Source organism: Lepisosteus oculatus, chromosome 1 (genome assembly GCF_040954835.1).
Source record: "Lepisosteus oculatus isolate fLepOcu1 chromosome 1, fLepOcu1.hap2, whole genome shotgun sequence".
Lineage (NCBI taxonomy): Eukaryota > Metazoa > Chordata > Actinopteri > Semionotiformes > Lepisosteidae > Lepisosteus > Lepisosteus oculatus.
In genome coordinates this window covers 16067839-16086452 of record NC_090696.1, presented here as the reverse complement: position 1 = coordinate 16086452, position 18614 = coordinate 16067839, and the positions used below count along the sequence as shown (strand labels likewise).

At 46.7% G+C, this 18614-nt stretch overlaps 1 protein-coding gene across 6 annotated transcripts in view; it reads right to left on the bottom strand.

The window, feature by feature from the left end:
- tfcp2 (transcription factor CP2) overlaps positions 1-17020 on the bottom strand; it is a 32772-nt gene extending 15752 nt beyond the window's left edge. Inside the window, exons 1-7 of one of the 6 annotated variants that reach the window (XM_069180757.1) lie at positions 16673-17020; positions 15795-16004; positions 4803-4954; positions 3909-3985; positions 3542-3647; positions 1264-1370; positions 151-303 (exon numbers count right to left, since the gene is read on the bottom strand). In XM_069180757.1, coding sequence (XP_069036858.1) covers positions 151-303; positions 1264-1370; positions 3542-3647; positions 3909-3985; positions 4803-4954; positions 15795-16004; positions 16673-17010 — 1143 coding nt within the window. In that variant the 5' untranslated portion in view covers positions 17011-17020. Of the gene's footprint in view, positions 1-150; positions 304-1263; positions 1371-3541; positions 3648-3908; positions 3986-4802; positions 4955-15794; positions 16005-16349 lie in introns of all 6 variants that reach the window. The other 5 variants (XM_069180727.1, XM_069180805.1, XM_069180829.1 and 2 more) reach the window with 5 other exon arrangements.
- Positions 17021-18614: the final 1594 nt, after the last annotated feature.

Below are 18614 nucleotides of genomic sequence, written 5' to 3'. Positions count from 1 at the left end.
GAATTTGACAAATCTGTTCACTAAAGACACAGTGCCACAAACAGAAACCCCAATAAACCAGCTGCCCCCTCCCCGCCATAGTGCCCTTTCCTGAGGTGCATAAGGCACTCCTGGGGATCAATGCCAGGCTGGCGCCCCCTCAGCACTCACCTTGAAGACCTTGATCTGGCAGCTGGCAGAGTGCAGGTGCTCGGTGTACTCCCCGTTCTCGTTCTCCTTGAAGGTGTCGATCTGGATCCGGAAGGGCACCCCCTTCTCCCCCCCGTGTTTCCGCATGGTGAACTCCGTGCTGATGCAGTGCACCTAGACCGAAGCAGAACGTACGAATGGTCGCCAATTATCATTCTAATAACTACAACAACAACACAGCTGGGAGAGGCAGCATAGGACTGTGCATGATCACATAGGTGAAAGTACTCAAGCAACACTTTGTACCATGCACTGGAGCTGCCTGACCCCCAATTTCATTTAGCATTCTTAATCCTAAATCTCAGCTCTCCAGGACCTAGAGGTAGCATCACGACGCTGGAGGAACTCATGCTCTTGGCAAACATCCTGTATTGTGCAAATCCCCCAGCCATTTCCACAGGCTCATACAGTGTCAGGGTCTAACTGGACATTAAACTTCTGATTTATTTCAAGTTCATTTACAGCAATTCCATTGTCTGAACCTTTGTTTTGGAGTAAAAAAAAACGAAGAAGTACTCATATACTGTTGACCACTATTCACTTCGAGTTCTTTGAGCAATGAACTCTGGCCGGCGTGCACTTTGATTCGATTCTGCAGTCTGGTGTCACTTCTCACTGAAAAATCTTCTCTTCTTCCTCTATGAAGCCCCGACTCACGACTTTATAGATTATTTCTACTGGCGGGAATACACCATAAAGGGATCAGTGAAGACTGGTTGAAGCTGGCCTAGTAGGCTCGAAGCAGTTTTCTGACCAGCGATCTCTAGATTCTGATGTGTGAATTAGTTAAATGAATTTCTCCAAAAGGTTTTTGTATCAAAGGGCATCAACACAATCTCAGCATGGCTGATTTATTGGTACCTTGCAGAAATACTACCCTTTCAGGTTCCAGCTGTTGCTACATTAACTTGTGTACTTCGGTAAAGTGCTCTCAGGCCGATTGTTGCAAAGGTTGTTTTAGCAAATTAAAAAAAATAATATTTGATTCCTTCTGCAAAATGTGGAGAAACTAACATTCTGAGAGAAATGGGGAAAAACTTAGCTATGCTACAATGTTTCTGCAATTCTGGATACCTGGATGAACACAGAGGTCCTCTTGGAAGGATCCCACAGGAACTCCACAGTGTTGAGCTGAGTAGGGTTTGCTCTGGGGTCGATCATGCCCACGGACATTGGGATATCTGCAGGAGAAGAGAGCTGCAGAATTAAGGCCAGGTTCAGCTGCCATGTTTCATTCCAATTCCCTTGTGCTAACCCTCCTCCTTGGAAGGCCATGATTCAGCCTTTCCAATATCTTTAAATTCCCAAAATCAATTAAGTCACTAATTAGGCGATTTAGAACACTTGAAGACACTGCAGGCCTCCAGGCCCTGGGCAGTGCGCCCCTGCAGGACAGGAGGACACGCCCTGACTCTCCTCCCTCCAGTTCAGGGAGTGAATGCAGTGGCTCTTTTTGCCACTGGTGACTAGACGGCACCAGGGCTGTCAACTACCGGGGCCCTGGAACAGAGGAATGCACTGCAAGCATGCAGGAGCGCAGCAAAGCCACTAGGTGGCAGCCTCACGGACTGGCAAGTGGGGCCTGCTCACACCACCCCTCCAGGACAGCTCGGACAGCTGATCCCCCCCACCCACCATGCTGAGATCCCCATGTTGGATCTCCTCAACCGTCTGACAATGACCAAGCCCAGATTCTATCTGGCAGTTTCTGCACTAAAGGGCTCATCCTGAGCTACCAGCAGAAGCCATGCAGGAACCCCTACACCAGATTCAGTGTTACCCCAGATTCAATACTGCAAACGGACAGCTGGATTCGATATAGCTCATAACCCTTTCTCCTGTCATCGCGGTCTTGGACAGTAAGACAAGAACAAAGGATGTTACTCCGCCCGAAACTTTCAACACCTGCAGCTCCTGATTCACGCCAACAACAGATCCTGAAACACTTACAAGCTTCTTTCCTTCTTCTGAGCCCATCAGTACAGAGATGCGTGAAAATAAAACAAATTGAAAATTACTGTTTTTCTGCTTCATCTGTACAATTAGTATATTTTGACCCAGCAAATCATAATACACAAGACAGATTAAACTGCTCTGGAGTAAGAAACTAGTTTCCCTGCCCAATTAAAAACTCATTTATGCTATTTTAAAATTTCCAAGCAATCCAAGCAAATTCCTTGGAACCGATCCAAGCAAATTCCTTTTTTTCATACATTTGGCTGAGAGGTTACACATTGTTTGTGGTAATATTTTGAAACAGCTTTCTCCTAATGGAAAATAATTCTAATGTGGTTGCTATGCAACAGTAACTTTGATTCGCAGAGAATTTCCACATGCCTTGCCTTCAAAACCACACAGTATTACATCACTTCCTGCTTGAACATGACCAGAGCCAAGTACTCTCTTGATGTAGGTTTATTTACTTTTGTACTGGCTGGAAAAAGGGGCCAACAGCTACATCACTTTCGTAACACAAAAGGTTGTGGAAATTTGGAAATAACCTATACACCCATGTTTCTTTCAAGAGCAGCTGAATAAATTCCCCAAAACAACTAACCTAAATGGCTTTCTCTCATTTCTAAACTCTTATGTAGCTACCAGGCCTGCATAAAATAGACAAGCAAGCACAAATATTCGCTGTCCTTAGCAAATGCAAACTAATCATCTGCCTCACTCACATGCCCGAGTTATTTTTACTCTGAAACACACTTAAGATGCTCTTGTTTCTTTTTTTAGCAGCTCAGTCAAGTTCTGAATGTTCTGACCAAGGAAGCCTTGTGCATTTCAGTTATTTGCCAAAGTTAATGAACCCCAGTAAAACTCTTATCTTACCAGGTTTTGACTGTACTTGACAATAACTGTCACTACTGGTGTGCTTTCTGGTAGTGCTGCCATAGTAACAAAGCACACAGCAGTGACATTACACTATTAATTTGCATAGTAAATGCATGTGTAAGGTGCTGAAAACTCAAACCAAGAAAACATGGGTAAAAACATGACGTACCCCAGAGTAAAACAAATCAAATGAACACACTAATGCCAATTAGTTCCAGCCTCATCAGCAACTGCACCCCTCACCCGACTACTCATAGTGAGTCTCACTTGCTAGCAGGTCTCCCCTTCTCTCTAAAGCCTCACAACACCTTGCAAACACACCCACTGACTCCGATCTCCACCTTCCATGATAATGCCTCCTCACCCGCTTCACCCCCAAGACAAAGCCCCACCCATCAACCCGCCTCCTCCAACAGGCAGGCCCCACCCACTAGGACTAACCACGCCCTGCCCAGTGTAGCCCCGCCCCTTCAGTCATGCAGAGCACCGGCCCCGCCCCTCCACACCGAGCGCTCACCCAGGTCGAGGATGCGGTCTCCCGGCCGGTTCCAGCGCCAGCCCTCCAGCTGCTGGTGCTCGGTGTACTGCAAGCGCCGGTCGTGAAACACCACGCGGATGATGCTCTGCCGGGAAGGAGGGTCAGGGAGGAGAACACAGAGAGCTGGGAACATGCTTCCAGGCCTGCCTTCTGGAGCAACGCAGCACTTGGCAAGTTAAGGCTTAAGTGGAAAGCGACCGGCTGTGTATAAGCATCATTTACAGTACGCCTTTCTGGCTAATTAAAGCTCATGTGTATTCATGTCCAAACAAGGAAGCAGATTATAAAACTTTCAATCGCCAGTATCCTTCACAAGCACAGTAAAAACTGCATTAAAACAACTTACCTTCACCAGCTTCCCTGTAATTTCCGGCAATTCTCCCATCTTCCGGTTGTCTAGCATTCGGATTTCATAGGATTGCCCTTAAACACGAGGAAGGGAATAAGTAGCCGTATTTGGCTTCAAGTAGGGGTCTACCAACACCAAGCGTTGACAACGGCTGCCCACCAAGATCTCCTTAAACCTCCTTAATTGTATTGGAGGGTTACAATAGGTTTCAATTAATCCTCCATTAAACTAGCTGAACCCTGTTTCTCAAACCTTTCACTGTTGAGGACTATGCAGTCGCTACACGCAACACCAGCCACTGCAGATCCATCTTTTTTTTTTTTCCTCCTCCTAATCACTTTGGAAAGCAACTGGCACAGGTGGGAAACAAAAGAAACCAGACTTGGTCACCTTTAGCAGCAGCTCATTCTCTCCCACCTCCAAGCTGAGGAGCTCGTCGCCTGTGTCACAGGCTTCACGCACTGAGCCAGTCAGTGAAATGACATCATCCTCCCCTAACACAGAATACAATCTCTCCTGTTCTTGCTTCATGACTGTTGAGGAACCCCATTTCCATCAGACGTGCAAATTAAAGGACTGCCTTTCTTAGGGCATAACAGGCAGCTCGTTCCTGGACAGCTCAGGTTTATTTAGTTAGTTCTGAGTTTGTCTGGAAAGTGTAGGCGTCACAGGGCTCAAGCACCGAGTTACAGAAGTGACATCACCCCCCCCCTCTGAGAAGGTAAGACTCTCCAGCGGCAGAAGACCTGGCTTTTCAGTGTGGGGGAGTTACAGTATCTGCTGTCTAGGGAGAAGAGCCGTGTGTGTCCAGAGCCTGTGAGCGACCGGGATCGGACCCCGGCCAGGGACAGGGAGAGCTGCGCTCGTCCCTCACGCCCACAGTGGCCTCACCTTGGTTGAGGTAGGTGAGCGTCTCGTCGTGCAGCTTGACGGCGGGCGAGGTGGCGGCGCACAGCACGTACTGGAAGGGCAGGATCTTGTTCTCATTGTCGGGGGGGAGGTTGGACTCCTCCTGCTTGAAGATGGGGAGGGCGAGGACGTCGCTGTGGGAGAAAGAGAGGAAGGACGGGCCCGTTGAGAGATCCGTGTCGGAAGAGCCCAGCATGGAGAGAGGGTGCTGTTGTGGCGCCGAGATTAATCCCAGGAGTGAATAATGCTCTGTGCTAAAAAAGCTTATTTCAGCGTTGGCGCTGACAGTACTCAAGCAGGGTCCTGTTTGCTGGCATGCCTGCTGCTTTCTGAGCTTGTTTTGAAATGTTTCCTAGCGTCGATGGTTAAAAATCAAGTCTCCTCTTGACTATCCTTGACTATGAGTAGAGCCCATCTCTGAAAAAGCCACCCTAACACAACAAAACATTCCTATATCTCATTTCACAGTTTCGAATGCAAAACACACTGCTCTTCCAAAACTAATTCATGGAACAGCATTGTGCACAATTGTGATATGACGCTTCGGCCTGATTATTCAGGGTCAGTCTGACAACACATGGGTCTACGAGGAACCACATGGTCAGTGTCCAGCGAAGCCACACGTCGCACTGTAACGGCACATGACCTCTTTGACAATGGGCCATTCGCTTATCCTTGCACAAATGCGGAGGCACCTGTTCAAATGAGAAAAAAGGTCACATTTACCTGGATAACACCGAAACCTGCCAAATCTGCCCATCTCTACCAAAAAGGTGCGATCAAGGAGAAAAAGAAGCAGCAGGTCTAGATTTGCTAAAAAACAAAACCATAAAAATGACCCCGAAGTACAAGACAATCAAGACTGTTCAGAGTCCTTAATACAACAAAGCTCAACATGGCTGAACTCGAGCAGCCCATCACAGAAATGCACCAACACCTCCAAGCTAATCATTAGATGCCGACACAGATCCTGAAACCATCCGCTTACAGTGGATGAACAGTGAAGCTGGTGCCCCTGAACAGACACCCGTCAGTTCTTTGTCAGAGAAAAAAAAGGGTGCCTCCCCCCCCCCCCCCCCAAGGTGGCCCAAAGTCATAAAAACGTCTGCTTTTCATAACCCAGCTCCCGGAGGTGGCAAAGTAAAACAGGAGGGCTACTGAGACACACTGGCTGAAGAGGCCTCTGAAGGCACAGGTACCGGGGCTGCCCTGGGATGATGGGGATTGCCAGGGGTTGCCGAGCGCCCCGCCCCCCCCGAAGCCAGGGCTCCTCCCAGGTAACAAGCCAGCAGCCCCAGCAATCAGCAGGTCGGTAACTCAGCAGCAGCTGCAGGGGGGAGGGGGAGCTGGGGAGCGGGAGGCAGTCCGTTTCTTCCCATCTCTCCGTTTCCCTGGAGACGGCTCGCTTCTCCGAGGCAGGCAGGCAGGCACGGCGGAGACAGCCGCGCTCTCGCCAAGCTGGGGCCAGGTCGGCCACCGAGGGCAGGTGACCGCGGGCGCAGGCCGGAGAAGGAAACATGAGCGGCTACCGATCACGCTACCGATTTCGCGGGCTTGAAGCCATCCCACCCGTTCGGCGCTGCGGCCGGCGGGCATGCCAACGCCCTGCAGGCACAACGTCCATCGGCATTTGTCTTTCCCAAAGAGCGGGCTCTGCGAAACCGCTTCCCGAGCTCACGGGTTTCTGAGCGCTCGGATTCAGCAAACTCTCCGGACTGTGAACCGTCCTTCCAATAAACCTAGAGCAAGAAAACTAAACGACGGAAGGCAGAGTGCTGTATCAATGGTGAAAACTCATTGCCTGACTTGGAAGCCTTAAGGTTTCAGCTGATGCATCTAAAACCAGTCATGTGTAACAGGAGCAATATGGCCGTCAATGACGATCATTCCTCATTGCTATCCTGGCCGTTTAGGGTTGATCCATGAGAAACGGACTAATTCACCACGGTGCCATTTTGCCTGATCGTCACTTTATATACAGTACAGGCACCTCAAAGAGCTGTGACAAGATGGATCACAGAGCTGTCAGGTCACCACAGAGCAATGCGACAGTAGGGAGAGGGCAGCAGGCCCTCTACGGTCAGCTCTTGGTGTTAAACAATCTTACAGACAAGCTCTGGAAGACAGTAATCCCCCCCCAACATATTGATTTCCCTGGAAAACAAAGTACTAGCCTCAAGCACGTCTGCAAGACAGGACTCCCCAGTCCTGATCTTGGTGAACCCAGTGCATGCTGTTTTTTCTATCCAGCCAAAGCTCTTACTATACCAGTCACAGATCATAAGATCCTTCTAAACTTTTCTTAAATTAGTTCAACAAAGAGCTTAGTTAAGTAACCGAGTGCTGATCTGCGATGAATCCCTGCAGGAACTAAGGGGACCAGGACCAGGACTGGCAAACATTGCTCCAGGAACAGAGATCCAGCATTCCTGGACTCCTGATTGCTCTTTGACCTAGGGGATCAGATTCAGTTCCCAGGAAAGGCAGAGGGTCAGAGTTCGAAGATCTAAGGGAGGCAAGAAGCACAGGGAACAGGAGCTTGAGGAGCTCAGATTAGAAGCAGGTTAAAAGGAAAATCCGTAAGAAGACAGATTTGCAATCAGATAACATCCCAGCTAGGACTAGAAACCTTGACGCTTGCATTCTTAAACAGCAGCCACGAGCTTCCAGTCTCTTTCTGTACCCATTTCAAGGTTCCTCTGTTGACACATGAATCATTGCAAGGCTCAGATCCTTCTGCCATCACCCTAACACCTGTCCTTGCCCTGAGGGGTGACTCAGGGCTCAGGATCACTTTTAACAGTACAACTGTAAAATTCAAGGTGGCATCTCAAGGAGCTGTCTAATGGGACTCTGTCCCAGATTCCACCTCAACCTCTGTTTGCATTTGATTTTATATCAACTCTAGGCAGTGCTTTTAAAGGGCAGCTCTTGGCTGCAAGGCACTATATAAATCAGCACTGTACCGTAGTATTGTACCATGACACCAAAAGCTTGCAGCATTCAACCTTTCCTCTTTGGCATAAACTCGTCCTTAGAATTACAGTCATTTCTTTCAATTTGCCCAAAAAAATGAGGACTGAAGCAAGCTTGTTCTTTCCCAAACATCTAATACAGGACAAAAGTAAAAACTGCTTGAAACTGCATTGCAGTTCTCGGCATTTACATTTGTACAGTGCTCAAGAGAGCATTATTTCCCAGGCAGGGGGTAGCCGGGACACAAGAGTGACAGACGAGTCGGATTATTGAATGTTGTGCAGTTCACGGCAGAAAAGAAAAGCAAATGAGATTATTTTTTTTGTAATAGCGGCAACATTCTAGCCAGAGTGGAGACCAGCTCATCACTGGGCGCGCGCACAGAGATCATTCAGAGACAGCAGTGCAGCTAGCATGTCTCTGGGCTGTGAGAGAGGACACTACAGCAGCCAGAATGACATAGACATGCGGAGGGATACGAAGGAGACCACGGCTAGAGTTTTGCTCAGGACCCCAGAGAGCTGTGAGACCAGGACACCATGTTGTGGTGCCGTCTATGACGACATTACAAAACACAGGAGGCCATCTAGGTCAGCTGGCCTGTTGGGCAATTAGGAGCTAATTGATCAGAAGATCTCATCCCTCCAAAGGATCCACAGTATCGACTTCAACTACATGGTTTTGTAGCTTGTTCTCTACTCCCACAACGCTATAATTATAGCCGACTATAAAGAAATGCCCAACAACCAGAGGGTGAAGATTTGCTAAATCGGGATCTAGTGATGATAAAATGAGTGCAAGTTCTCTTTAAAAGGGAGGTATGCATCTTGAGAACGATCAGTGAATCCGTCAGCAGACTTTGAGAAGACAGATGAGGGCTTGGGACAGATCAGACCTGCCAGTCAGCTTTCCCGTTTACAATATAGAAGATGCTTATCTACAGGAAAGCAGGGCTTGAAAATGCCTGCAGGTACAAAGGTGAATTGAGGCCAATGTAAATGAAATGTTATGAAACTCAGCACAGGCAGCACAAGGATTTGACTACACAGGGCAGCTCATTCATCCCTACGTTTGAGCGTGGGCAGAACAGACGGCTCAGCCGTTTTCTTTTCAGTTGCCTACAGGTTCCTGGAATTCCAAATGTTTTATGAACTCGGAACTCCAGGTTTCCGGATGCCGATTCCCGCCTCAATGCTAGCCAGCCAGCTTATACAGCGGCAGCGATTCTTGTGGCATCAGTAAATACAAGGACAGTTGGAAAACAAAAAAAAAACAAATCAATATTAACATCCTATCATGGCGAGGACAAAAGTCTCCACTCTCTCACCTTCAACACAATCAATGAAAAGTTAAGAAGTTTGGACCACGACAGTGAAATTTCAGTGCAGCTGCGCTGTTCTTTTAAAACACAAACCAAGCAGCAATTTTCATTCTGGACAACCTAAGACACTTTATAACTTTCCAATCAGACCTGTATTTACAGAGCCACAGTAATGAAAACATTTACTGCTGCCACTTAACTCTCCCCCTTTCCAAACAGCATGGTAAATTAGGAAAATGCTGTAGGAACATAGCCCTTCATGTGGGAGAATGAGCTGATTTACTGCTGCAGGCTCATAAGAGGCTCTGCTTATTCGTTTCGCATTGCGCTGGATGTTTTTAGGGTCTCCGTCCAAGAATCTGACTTGTACCAAGGAGCTGCCCAGGGGAGGGCGCCTGCGGTTTTAAATCAGAACACAACCCGCCACTCCAGTAATGCCGGGAGCTCAGTGGCCCGACCCCTGCTTATGTTAGACCCAGTAAATCTCTGCCAAGTTTCCACTGGGCAAGACGGAACGCCAGCCCTCTCAGCAGAAACACCCTGAAATCCGAGCCCCCTGGAGTCGGCGTCAGAAGGAAGGCCCGACCCCTTCCCGACAACAGGCATGCAGAAGAACTCCCACAATGCCTTGGGAACCGAGCATCGCCCATGTCTGTGGATGCACATTCACACCTACAGAGCAGCACTTTGTGGTTTAAATTCTCATCATTTAGGCAACCAAGACTGAAGCAATACTAACACCAGCACTGAATTAACTCTTTTCCAGTGTCAGTCTTAGCCTCTTCCTGAAAACAGTCATACACTTACAGTGCATCTGGAACAAACATTTTAAACAAGTGTGCTTTTATAAAACTTGGGACCTTTCAAATCATTAGGCCATGAATCCTTTACATGTTACAACTGTAGAAAAATATTTAACTTTTTAGCCTTTTGATGTGGAAAAATTAGTGGAAAAACAAAAACACAATTCTAGGCAGGGGGTGGAGTGCTGCGAGTACCAAGTACCGAGTACCTACTGTAGAAATGCTATGTTCGTGGTGACAATGTATATACAGCCATGCAGAAGTGGCACTGAAACTGTCTGCAGCTATTTAAAAAAACGCCTTTTTGGGGGGTCATTCTGAAACTAGAAACCAGGAGAGCAGTGCTTGGAGACCAGCTGTTTCGTGTTGAATTAAAAAGTACACTTGTCTCCTCAAAACATCGTGGTCGTCATCATGGGCGCGCATTAATCTGAAGAGGAAGACAACTGAAATGTTTCGGAGGCTGCTGGAACGCTGGGACAGCTGAACGCTGGGACTTCGTCAGCATTACTCTTGCTTGCCCCCTTCAGAGCCTATTACAGACGCCACAGGTCCTATTACAGATGTGGAGCTCCAAGGCCTCGTGCAGGAAGGACCTTTGTGACCATTGCAAGACAATGTGTGAAACACAATATGTTCAAGCCACTTGAACCCGCCGTTTTGGTTTTAGGAGATTTCTGCACAATTTCATGGCACGATCTGTTTTGCGTTTGTGAAATATTACTGAAACACAAGTGAAATACTGTTATGCATCACATAATCCCATTGCATACGCTGTTTCATTGCAAACAATGTTGGGGGGAAAAAATGCTACAGCGCCCAGATGTCAGCAATTTGTAAAAAGGATAAATATTTTTTGCTGCGCACACTTTTTAGGTTAATCCATTATGTCCACATGTGTACATGGACAGTCGCTGAATCAACACTGGCACACCAACCAGAGAGCACAAGTGGAAAATGGGGAGAAATGCACTTAAAACTGAGAACAAGAGGGACTTCTTTACTCGGAGTTCTGGGAGCAGAGAACCAACTACCCAGCCAAGCTGCTGAACTTGATACCCTGGCTTCATTCCAGCAAGGGCTGGAAGAGATCCTCAGACCAGTTAACTACTAACAACCAAGCAGGCTAAACAGGCTACATGCTTTTCCCTTATGTTCTCAATTCCATGGTGTTGAGCGCTTACTCTTTACATTTCCAGTTCATCACAGATCCCCCAACGTAACAGCACAGAACTCCAGCTTGGCACTGAAATTTAACTATATTAAAGATGCACAAACGTTGCCTTCTGCCTACTGGACCACACCTGCAGCTTGCAACACCTGAAATGGCTTCACCTCCCAAGGAGAAAGTCCCCAGTCTTTCCTAGTTCTCTTTATATCGCCAACAACCGACACCCCAAGGACCATGGAGAAAGGCCCAGCTGCATCATTTCAACCACGACCTGCTTCTGAAAAGGCTCACCAGGTGTAAAAGCCTTTTGAAACACTAAAGAAACGGGTATCCTACTGGATTTTCCGGATCCCGAGGACAGGGACTGGGAACTCCAGGATTCTACAGGGGATCTCCCCCACACACAAGTATGGACACGCAACAGTTCTGTAGGCACAAGGGAAGCTAATCTCTTCCCAGTGTCTGCTCAGGATACGCACACTGGGTCCTAGTCCTGAAGGGCTCCCAGGTCTCACTTGCCTGACCTGCAGTTCTGCAAGGTGAGAACACCAGGCAAGGCGCCTTCTCACGTCACTCCCCCTCCCCACCGCACAGCTTCCAGGAGTGGCACCATGGAGACCGGCCCCAACACACGCGCTTCACCCCCTCCTCATCCACATGCTGATGAGCTCACGCATTCATGGAAGCGGCACTGCAGCGGCACCAGGGCAGGTGGACACCTGCTCAGTGCTGGCCGGTTAGCCAGAGCCCTATAATCACACCCTCGTTCCACAGAGCGAGCCCTGGCGCAACGGCCCTGTTAGACATGCATGCACTCTGCCCAGGCATCCCTCAGATTATGATCCACAAGCATCGATTAAGACGCATAACGGGAAAGAGCCAACACACTTCAAGGTCTACCAGTGAAGCAGCCAAGAGAAATTCACAGAACCATATGGCAGCAGACACACACAGCAGCACTGCAACTGGACCCAGGTGTGCGCTCACACAAGACCCTCAGGATGACTGCAAGAGGTGCTTCACATCTAATGTATTTTTAGGATGGCATGGTGGTGAACACCACTGCCTCCCAGCTCCTGGGTTCAGGGCCTGATTCTGGGCTGGTGAGCCTTCTGTGTGGAGTTTGCATGTTCTTGGATGGGCTTCCCATCCAGGGTGTACTCTTACCTTGGACCCTGTGCTTTTCCCCAAACTGCCACAACCCCTACAAGGATTAAGTGGCTTTCTAATTATTCCTGGACGAAGATATTTATGTTCTGGCTGTTTCTGAAACCTGAAATAACCGTGTTAACGTCGGCGGCTTAGGCTGGAGGTGTCCCATTGTATCTGGGAATGTTTTGGGAGCGGTGGTCCGGCGTGCCTTCACAGGAGAACCCCGACACGAGCTCCCCGGAGTAAGAGAACTTGGTCTACGGTAACGTGCATCGGCCATCACGCGGCACTGCCTGCCCCCGTCCAGGACACGCCCATGCAGGACAGTGGACGCACTGGGAAGGAACCTGCTCCACTCTCGAGTGAAGCTCATGTGTCTGGAAAAACGCATCACACATGCCTAACAAACCACACTTTCACTGTACTACGCCACCTCGTCTGCAAAGGGGGGGCGGGGTGGGGCAAGGCAGCCTATCTCCAGATCGGTAACGTCCCGGGTCGCCTTCCCAGGGAAGAAAAAAGAGGAAAAGCCGGAGGTTGGCAGCGCAAACGCCTTACACCACGTAACGCCTTTTTGAAACACAAGCCATTTTACAAAGGGCTCCGAGCTTTCTATTCTCCACACAGCTGGGATTTCAGAATGACACCATAATCCCTTCCTGTGACATGTGGAAACAAGCAGAGGCTCAGATCTAGGAATCCTGAAGCAAAGGAAATAAAGGAGACATTTAAATAAGAGACATGCTGCTTTCTGGATTACAGGAACAAACCCTGCTATCTGGTGATAGTTAGCAGAAGAGAACAAGAACGTACAGTAGTCTACAAACAAGCTCAAACCACTTTTATATTATACTTTAAAAGTCAAAATTACAGAAGGGAAAAGCTTAAATACTGATACCCACACCCCAGCCCTAACATGTGCTCCATTACTCCCGTAATGCATATTATAGACAAAAATAAAAGAAGCCTTACTTTCCAGCCTTCCACCCGATGGTCTCGATAAGTATTTTAAGCAAATATCTCAAACTAGGATAAGAATATCTCAATAACTAAACAAGGATCAACATGCAAGTGTGTTTTGCTCCCCAATAACTTATATTCCTTCCAGAATGTAGGTGCAACATTACTGCAGATGTGCTCGTACACCGACACTCGCTGTGCAGAATAGGAATAAATCACATCTGATGTATTTCAACCAAACCTACTGCTAGTCTTCACAGTTTTTAACCCTAAAGTGCTTTTAACCATGCACCACGCTAGGGCAGGTGGCTGTGTCAGCGTGCAGGCTTCAAAGGGAATGAGCTTAAGGTTTTATTGTTTGAGCTTGATTGCCCCTAGCCTGCGTGCAGTGCTCTGGGACAGTCAGTGTTCAGGTTCTACAACAGTCTAACATGGCAAAACAGCATGCCCTCACCCCAGTATGCCACCCATCGTACACACTGTCACACAGTAGTTTTCTTTTAGTGTTTCTAAGTGCAGGTAGTATGTAAGTCGAAATAGACAGGAAAAGCATCTTTCAGCATTTAGTAGACTACTATACTGAAAAGTGTTACAGTGTGGAATATTAGCTTATGCCAAGCGACCTTATTAAGTGAAGTCAGGTAAATGTTGTTTGATGAATGCACACGAGATCGTAATGTTAAAATCGAGTCACCAACTCTTCAATTGTTTTTATGCATTTAGCATTAAATCCCACACACAAAAAAATAAGTTTAATAACCCAATTGTGCAACTGAAAGTTATGCACCGTCACCTTTTGACTGCACACTACTTTAAAAACACACTCTAGGTCTCTGTGAAAATGAAATCTAACGGGTTCACACATGGGGTGGTGGAGTGGCACGGAGGCACAGTGCTCAGCATTGCTGTGTCACAGCGCTGGGGCCCTGGGTTCAATTCCAGACCTGCGGTGCTATCTGTGTGGTGTTTGAGTCCAAAGACATAATGGCAGGTTAACTGGCTTCTGGCAAAAACGGCCCTAGTGTGAGTCTGTGCCCTGCAATGGACTGGCATCCCATCCAGGGTGTACCCTGCCTTGCGCCCGCTGCTTGTCGGGTTAGGCTCCAGTGCCCATGTGACCCAGAATTAAATAAAGCAGTTAGAAAATGGATGTGTGGCTAGATGGATATTATTTATCACTCAGTGGAAACACTATTTAAAAAGGTGGAATGGGTTCAGAAATGTACCTCAAAGTTTTAAACAGTCCTCTGACACCTAAAAAGACAGCTCTTGAATTCACACCTGTCCAACACTACCTCGTAACCTGATCTCTTCAGATCTCGGATGTAAATCACATGCAGCCTGGTCAATACTGGGAGAGGAGTCCTTAAGGAAGACCAGGCTGCTACTGTTAGTGGTGCTGGTGGAACAGCAGGGGGCGCTCTTCCTCCTGGACCAGAATCTGCAAACCAAAGCCCCAGTATACTGGGGACACTGTGCTGCAGAAGGCGCTGTCCTTGGATGAGCTGTTATACAGAGGTCCTAGTGACTAGGTCATTAAAGATCCCATGACACTGGAACTTTTTGGAAAAGTAGGGTTGTCAACCCCAGTGCCCTGTCTAAACTGCACTATTGCACAACCGGGCCAGTCTAAATTTCCCATTGATTCAATTGGTGATGCTTATTGTCACTCCAACATCAGATCTATTCTATGGCTGGCCTGCTGTTCAGTGGAGGACAAGAGGGAACATCTTCTATACGTGAAGCAATTTGGGATCCCATAGGATGAAAAGTGCCTTAGAAATACATTGATCAAAGACGGTATTCCAATCAAGGTCAGTAAAGCACTACAAACTAAACTACAGCTTAGACTTGTTCCAGAAATAAACCTTAAGCGTCTTTCTCAGCATGCACCTTGTGTCAAATGTTGTACAGTCACTGCTGTGTTGTTTTACTGATACAACAAACTATCCCTTATGGGCTCTTTTGCCAACAGCTGCCATGACCAGTTGCCAAGCTGATACACTGTCGGCCTATTTCACTTTCAAAAGCGTTCATACGAGTTCAAGACTCTAACAGAATGTTATTCTAGACATCTACTGCACACAGACAGGGCACAGTTCCAGTAAACAAAGATACCATTCCTCCTTGGAAATTAAGACGAATGCCATCACATGGCAGCTCCGATCCATGTCGGATTTCTGCACTGACCAAGCCCGGCAAAGCAGCTCGGTCCGCCCAATATCTGCAACCCACGCTTCAGGTGAAACAGCGAGCACGCAACACCCGCCATCCACAGAAAGAAACCGCTAAAATTGCTCTGACTATTTTTTTAAATCGTACTTAAGACCTTGATCGTCTGAAGACTAGTCTCTGAAACTTCAAAGACTTTACAATTACATGGATTACGTCGCCTCTGCCTTTTTTTGTAAACTTCCGAATTCTCCAATTTCCAGGAAACAAGGGACAGAGACCTCCCGCTAACACAACGCACAGTCTGACACAATCACTCCCCCCACCCACGCATCAATTTTCTGGGGTGACCTCATACAAATGACCTATTAAAAACGCACAAAAAGATTCCCGTGGGAGGAAATCCCTGGGCTCCGTACCTCATACTGTAAGCCCCGGCTCCGAGCTCTTGTCCGATCCCGGAAAGGCTGGCATCGAAATCCTGGACCAGACCGGACTCGATCACCTCGTCCGCCAGCGGCAGTTTCAGAGCCCACGCCATGGCAAGCACCGGCGGGGCTGGGGGTCCAGCTGGGCTCGAAACGGACACACGGTTCTGGGGTTCCGAATCCAAAACACTCGCAGGGAATCTAGACAAGACACCGGCAGATGTTTTACTCAAACGGAAACTGAGAAGCCCGCAATCGACGCACAGTTCATGCACAACAATACCAATGCAATCTGGTCACTACACTGCTCTATGCTAGTTACGGAAGCGCATTTTAAAAATATACAATTTAATCCTGCGTTAATCACCGCTACGTTTTGCAAAGCCTGGTGTTGCCGAGTTATGTAATAAATCCAAAACAAATTAACCCGTTATTTTCTAATAACTACAACTAGCAGGTAGCTTTGCCGATGTTTCAAAAGTCGACGAGGTTTAACAAAATAAGACCACCCCCAACCCCTCCAATAAAATAAGCCGGATACATTACATTTAATATCTCCCCGTTTCGTTGGAAATCGCGTCCTTGGGGTGTTTTTTTTCCCCCCAAGACAGGTTGCAAAAAAAAAAAGTTTAGCTGCACCGCATTCTTGTCCCCACCTTGAGAAGAAATGGGTTTGAAAGAAAAATATAAAGAGCGGGTTTTAAAGACTGAAGGGTTCGACCGTGATAGAGAGAGGGGGGGAAAAAACCCCTCAGCTAACGCGGTTTAAAAATAAATGCGCTGTTAAAAGAAAGCTGCGAACCATGTCAGCGTTTGTTTACCCGCTAACACTCCAGCCCGCAGTTCGTCAACATGGTGGAAGTACGTACCTACCTGCATCGTTTGACCCCGCGGCCTCCGCCACGCCCACATCCTTGAAAAGCGGCCCTCCTGCACCAATCAGCAAAGACCTTCCTGGAATCTCCGGAGGTTCTAGGCCAATCATAATACCCGATTCCCCCTTAGAGGGGCGGGTCCTGCCGACCGGAGAGAGAAGTGGACATCGGTGGTGTTTTTCGCAAAATGGGTGGGAAGGAACCCTCTCCCCTCCATCACTACCATCGTTACAGTACCACAAAAAAAATGGAAGGGGGGGGGATTGCTTTTTAAAGGCACAGGATACTTTGTTGAGTGTTTCTCCGTATACCCCATTCCGCCTCTGACACATCTGTTCATGCAGGGTCCTTTAAATAAATTGGCGGTTTATTAAATATCAAATATCTACAGGTTTGCCGTCCTGAAACGATGCGTTTGTTGCGTCCGCACTTGCACTGTGTTTAATCACCTTAGATGCAACTGGCCTCATCTTCCTTTGAGTACGTCAGACGTGACTCTTTATTTCCAAATAGGGGTAATTTCCCCCCCTAACGTTTGAACTCTGTAGACAGGCTGTGATCGCCGAGGACAACATTTTATCTTCAAGATTTCAGGGAAGAAAGCATGATATATATATATAAGTTCGGCTTTATTTTTTCCATGTTTAACACGGGAAAAAAATAGTTGTTATACATTTTCTTATCACTGTCATGTGCTGAGATGCATCTCAAATCTACTACCCGATTACCCTTCTTAACCTCTCCTTGGAAAATCAGATTTGAATCAATCTTTATTCGTAGTGTCTTAATTCCATAGAAAGGGTCTTAGTACAGGCGACCTCTAACTCTCGCCCTTCCAGGGTTAATTCAGGTGAGTTTTGCAACGTTAAATAAACAAGACTATCAGTATTATAATGTAACCACTATTACAGTGCATTTTCAGTACTAGGTAGTTAAATTATGCAGTATGTGCTGAGTGTCCCCAATCTGTTGGCAGCTCAGATGATCAATTTTCACATCGGAATCAGTAACATGCTCTGGTGTCACAAGTATAAAAACACAAGGCATCAGTAATCGAATACCATTTCATTCTGACTTGAAAGTTCAGTGACTTTATTAACAGAAACAAACTCAAACTTAGTTAGACCAAGTTTTAAAAATTCATACATTAAAAGTTATATTTTGTGACCTGACACAGGTATCTAGTTCATTTTATTTATACATAACTCATAAAAATGCAAACAGGGAGCCACTAGAACTTTTTTAAATTAAATGACATTAATAAAATAAATAGAATTAGTTTTTTTAAATATACTTTTTTATATAAACAGGCTATGTCTGTTGTTTTTTTTACACAATAGGAGAAATCGTCAGTCCAAAGGAATTAATTCTCTAAAGACAATGTAAGACGGAGAGTTTCTGTTCAAATTAAAAACGGTGTGGCAGAGGGTTCAATGTGAAGTTTCATGGCTTTTTCATACAGTAATTTCATCTTGTAAGTTGCAACTTCTATATTAGGCCACACGTTCATGCTAAATAACAAGGCGCTTACACCTTTTAAAAGTTTTCCCAGCTGTGAACCTTTTAAAATATGAAATTACGTTTCTTAAATCAGTTCATGAATTACTTTGATTAGAATATTTTAAAACAAGACAGGTCGCCTACATTTCCTTTCTTGAGAATTTGAACAGTTTAAGTCAGTAGCTGCGTCAGCTACTAAAATAAAAGTTTATTCCATGCTGAAAAGAGAAGAAAAGAAAACACAACGTTTCGGCTGTGGAGCCTTCCTCACACCTGAAGAAGGCTACACAGCTGAAACGTTGTTTTTCTTTTCTTCTCTTTTCAGCATGGAATAAACTTTTACATGTTCCTTCGAACAGTTTACGCAACTCCTTGTCTGCACGGTCAACTGAGGCAAAGTTCCTCTATTTTTGTTTTCAAAGTGCTAGAATTCATG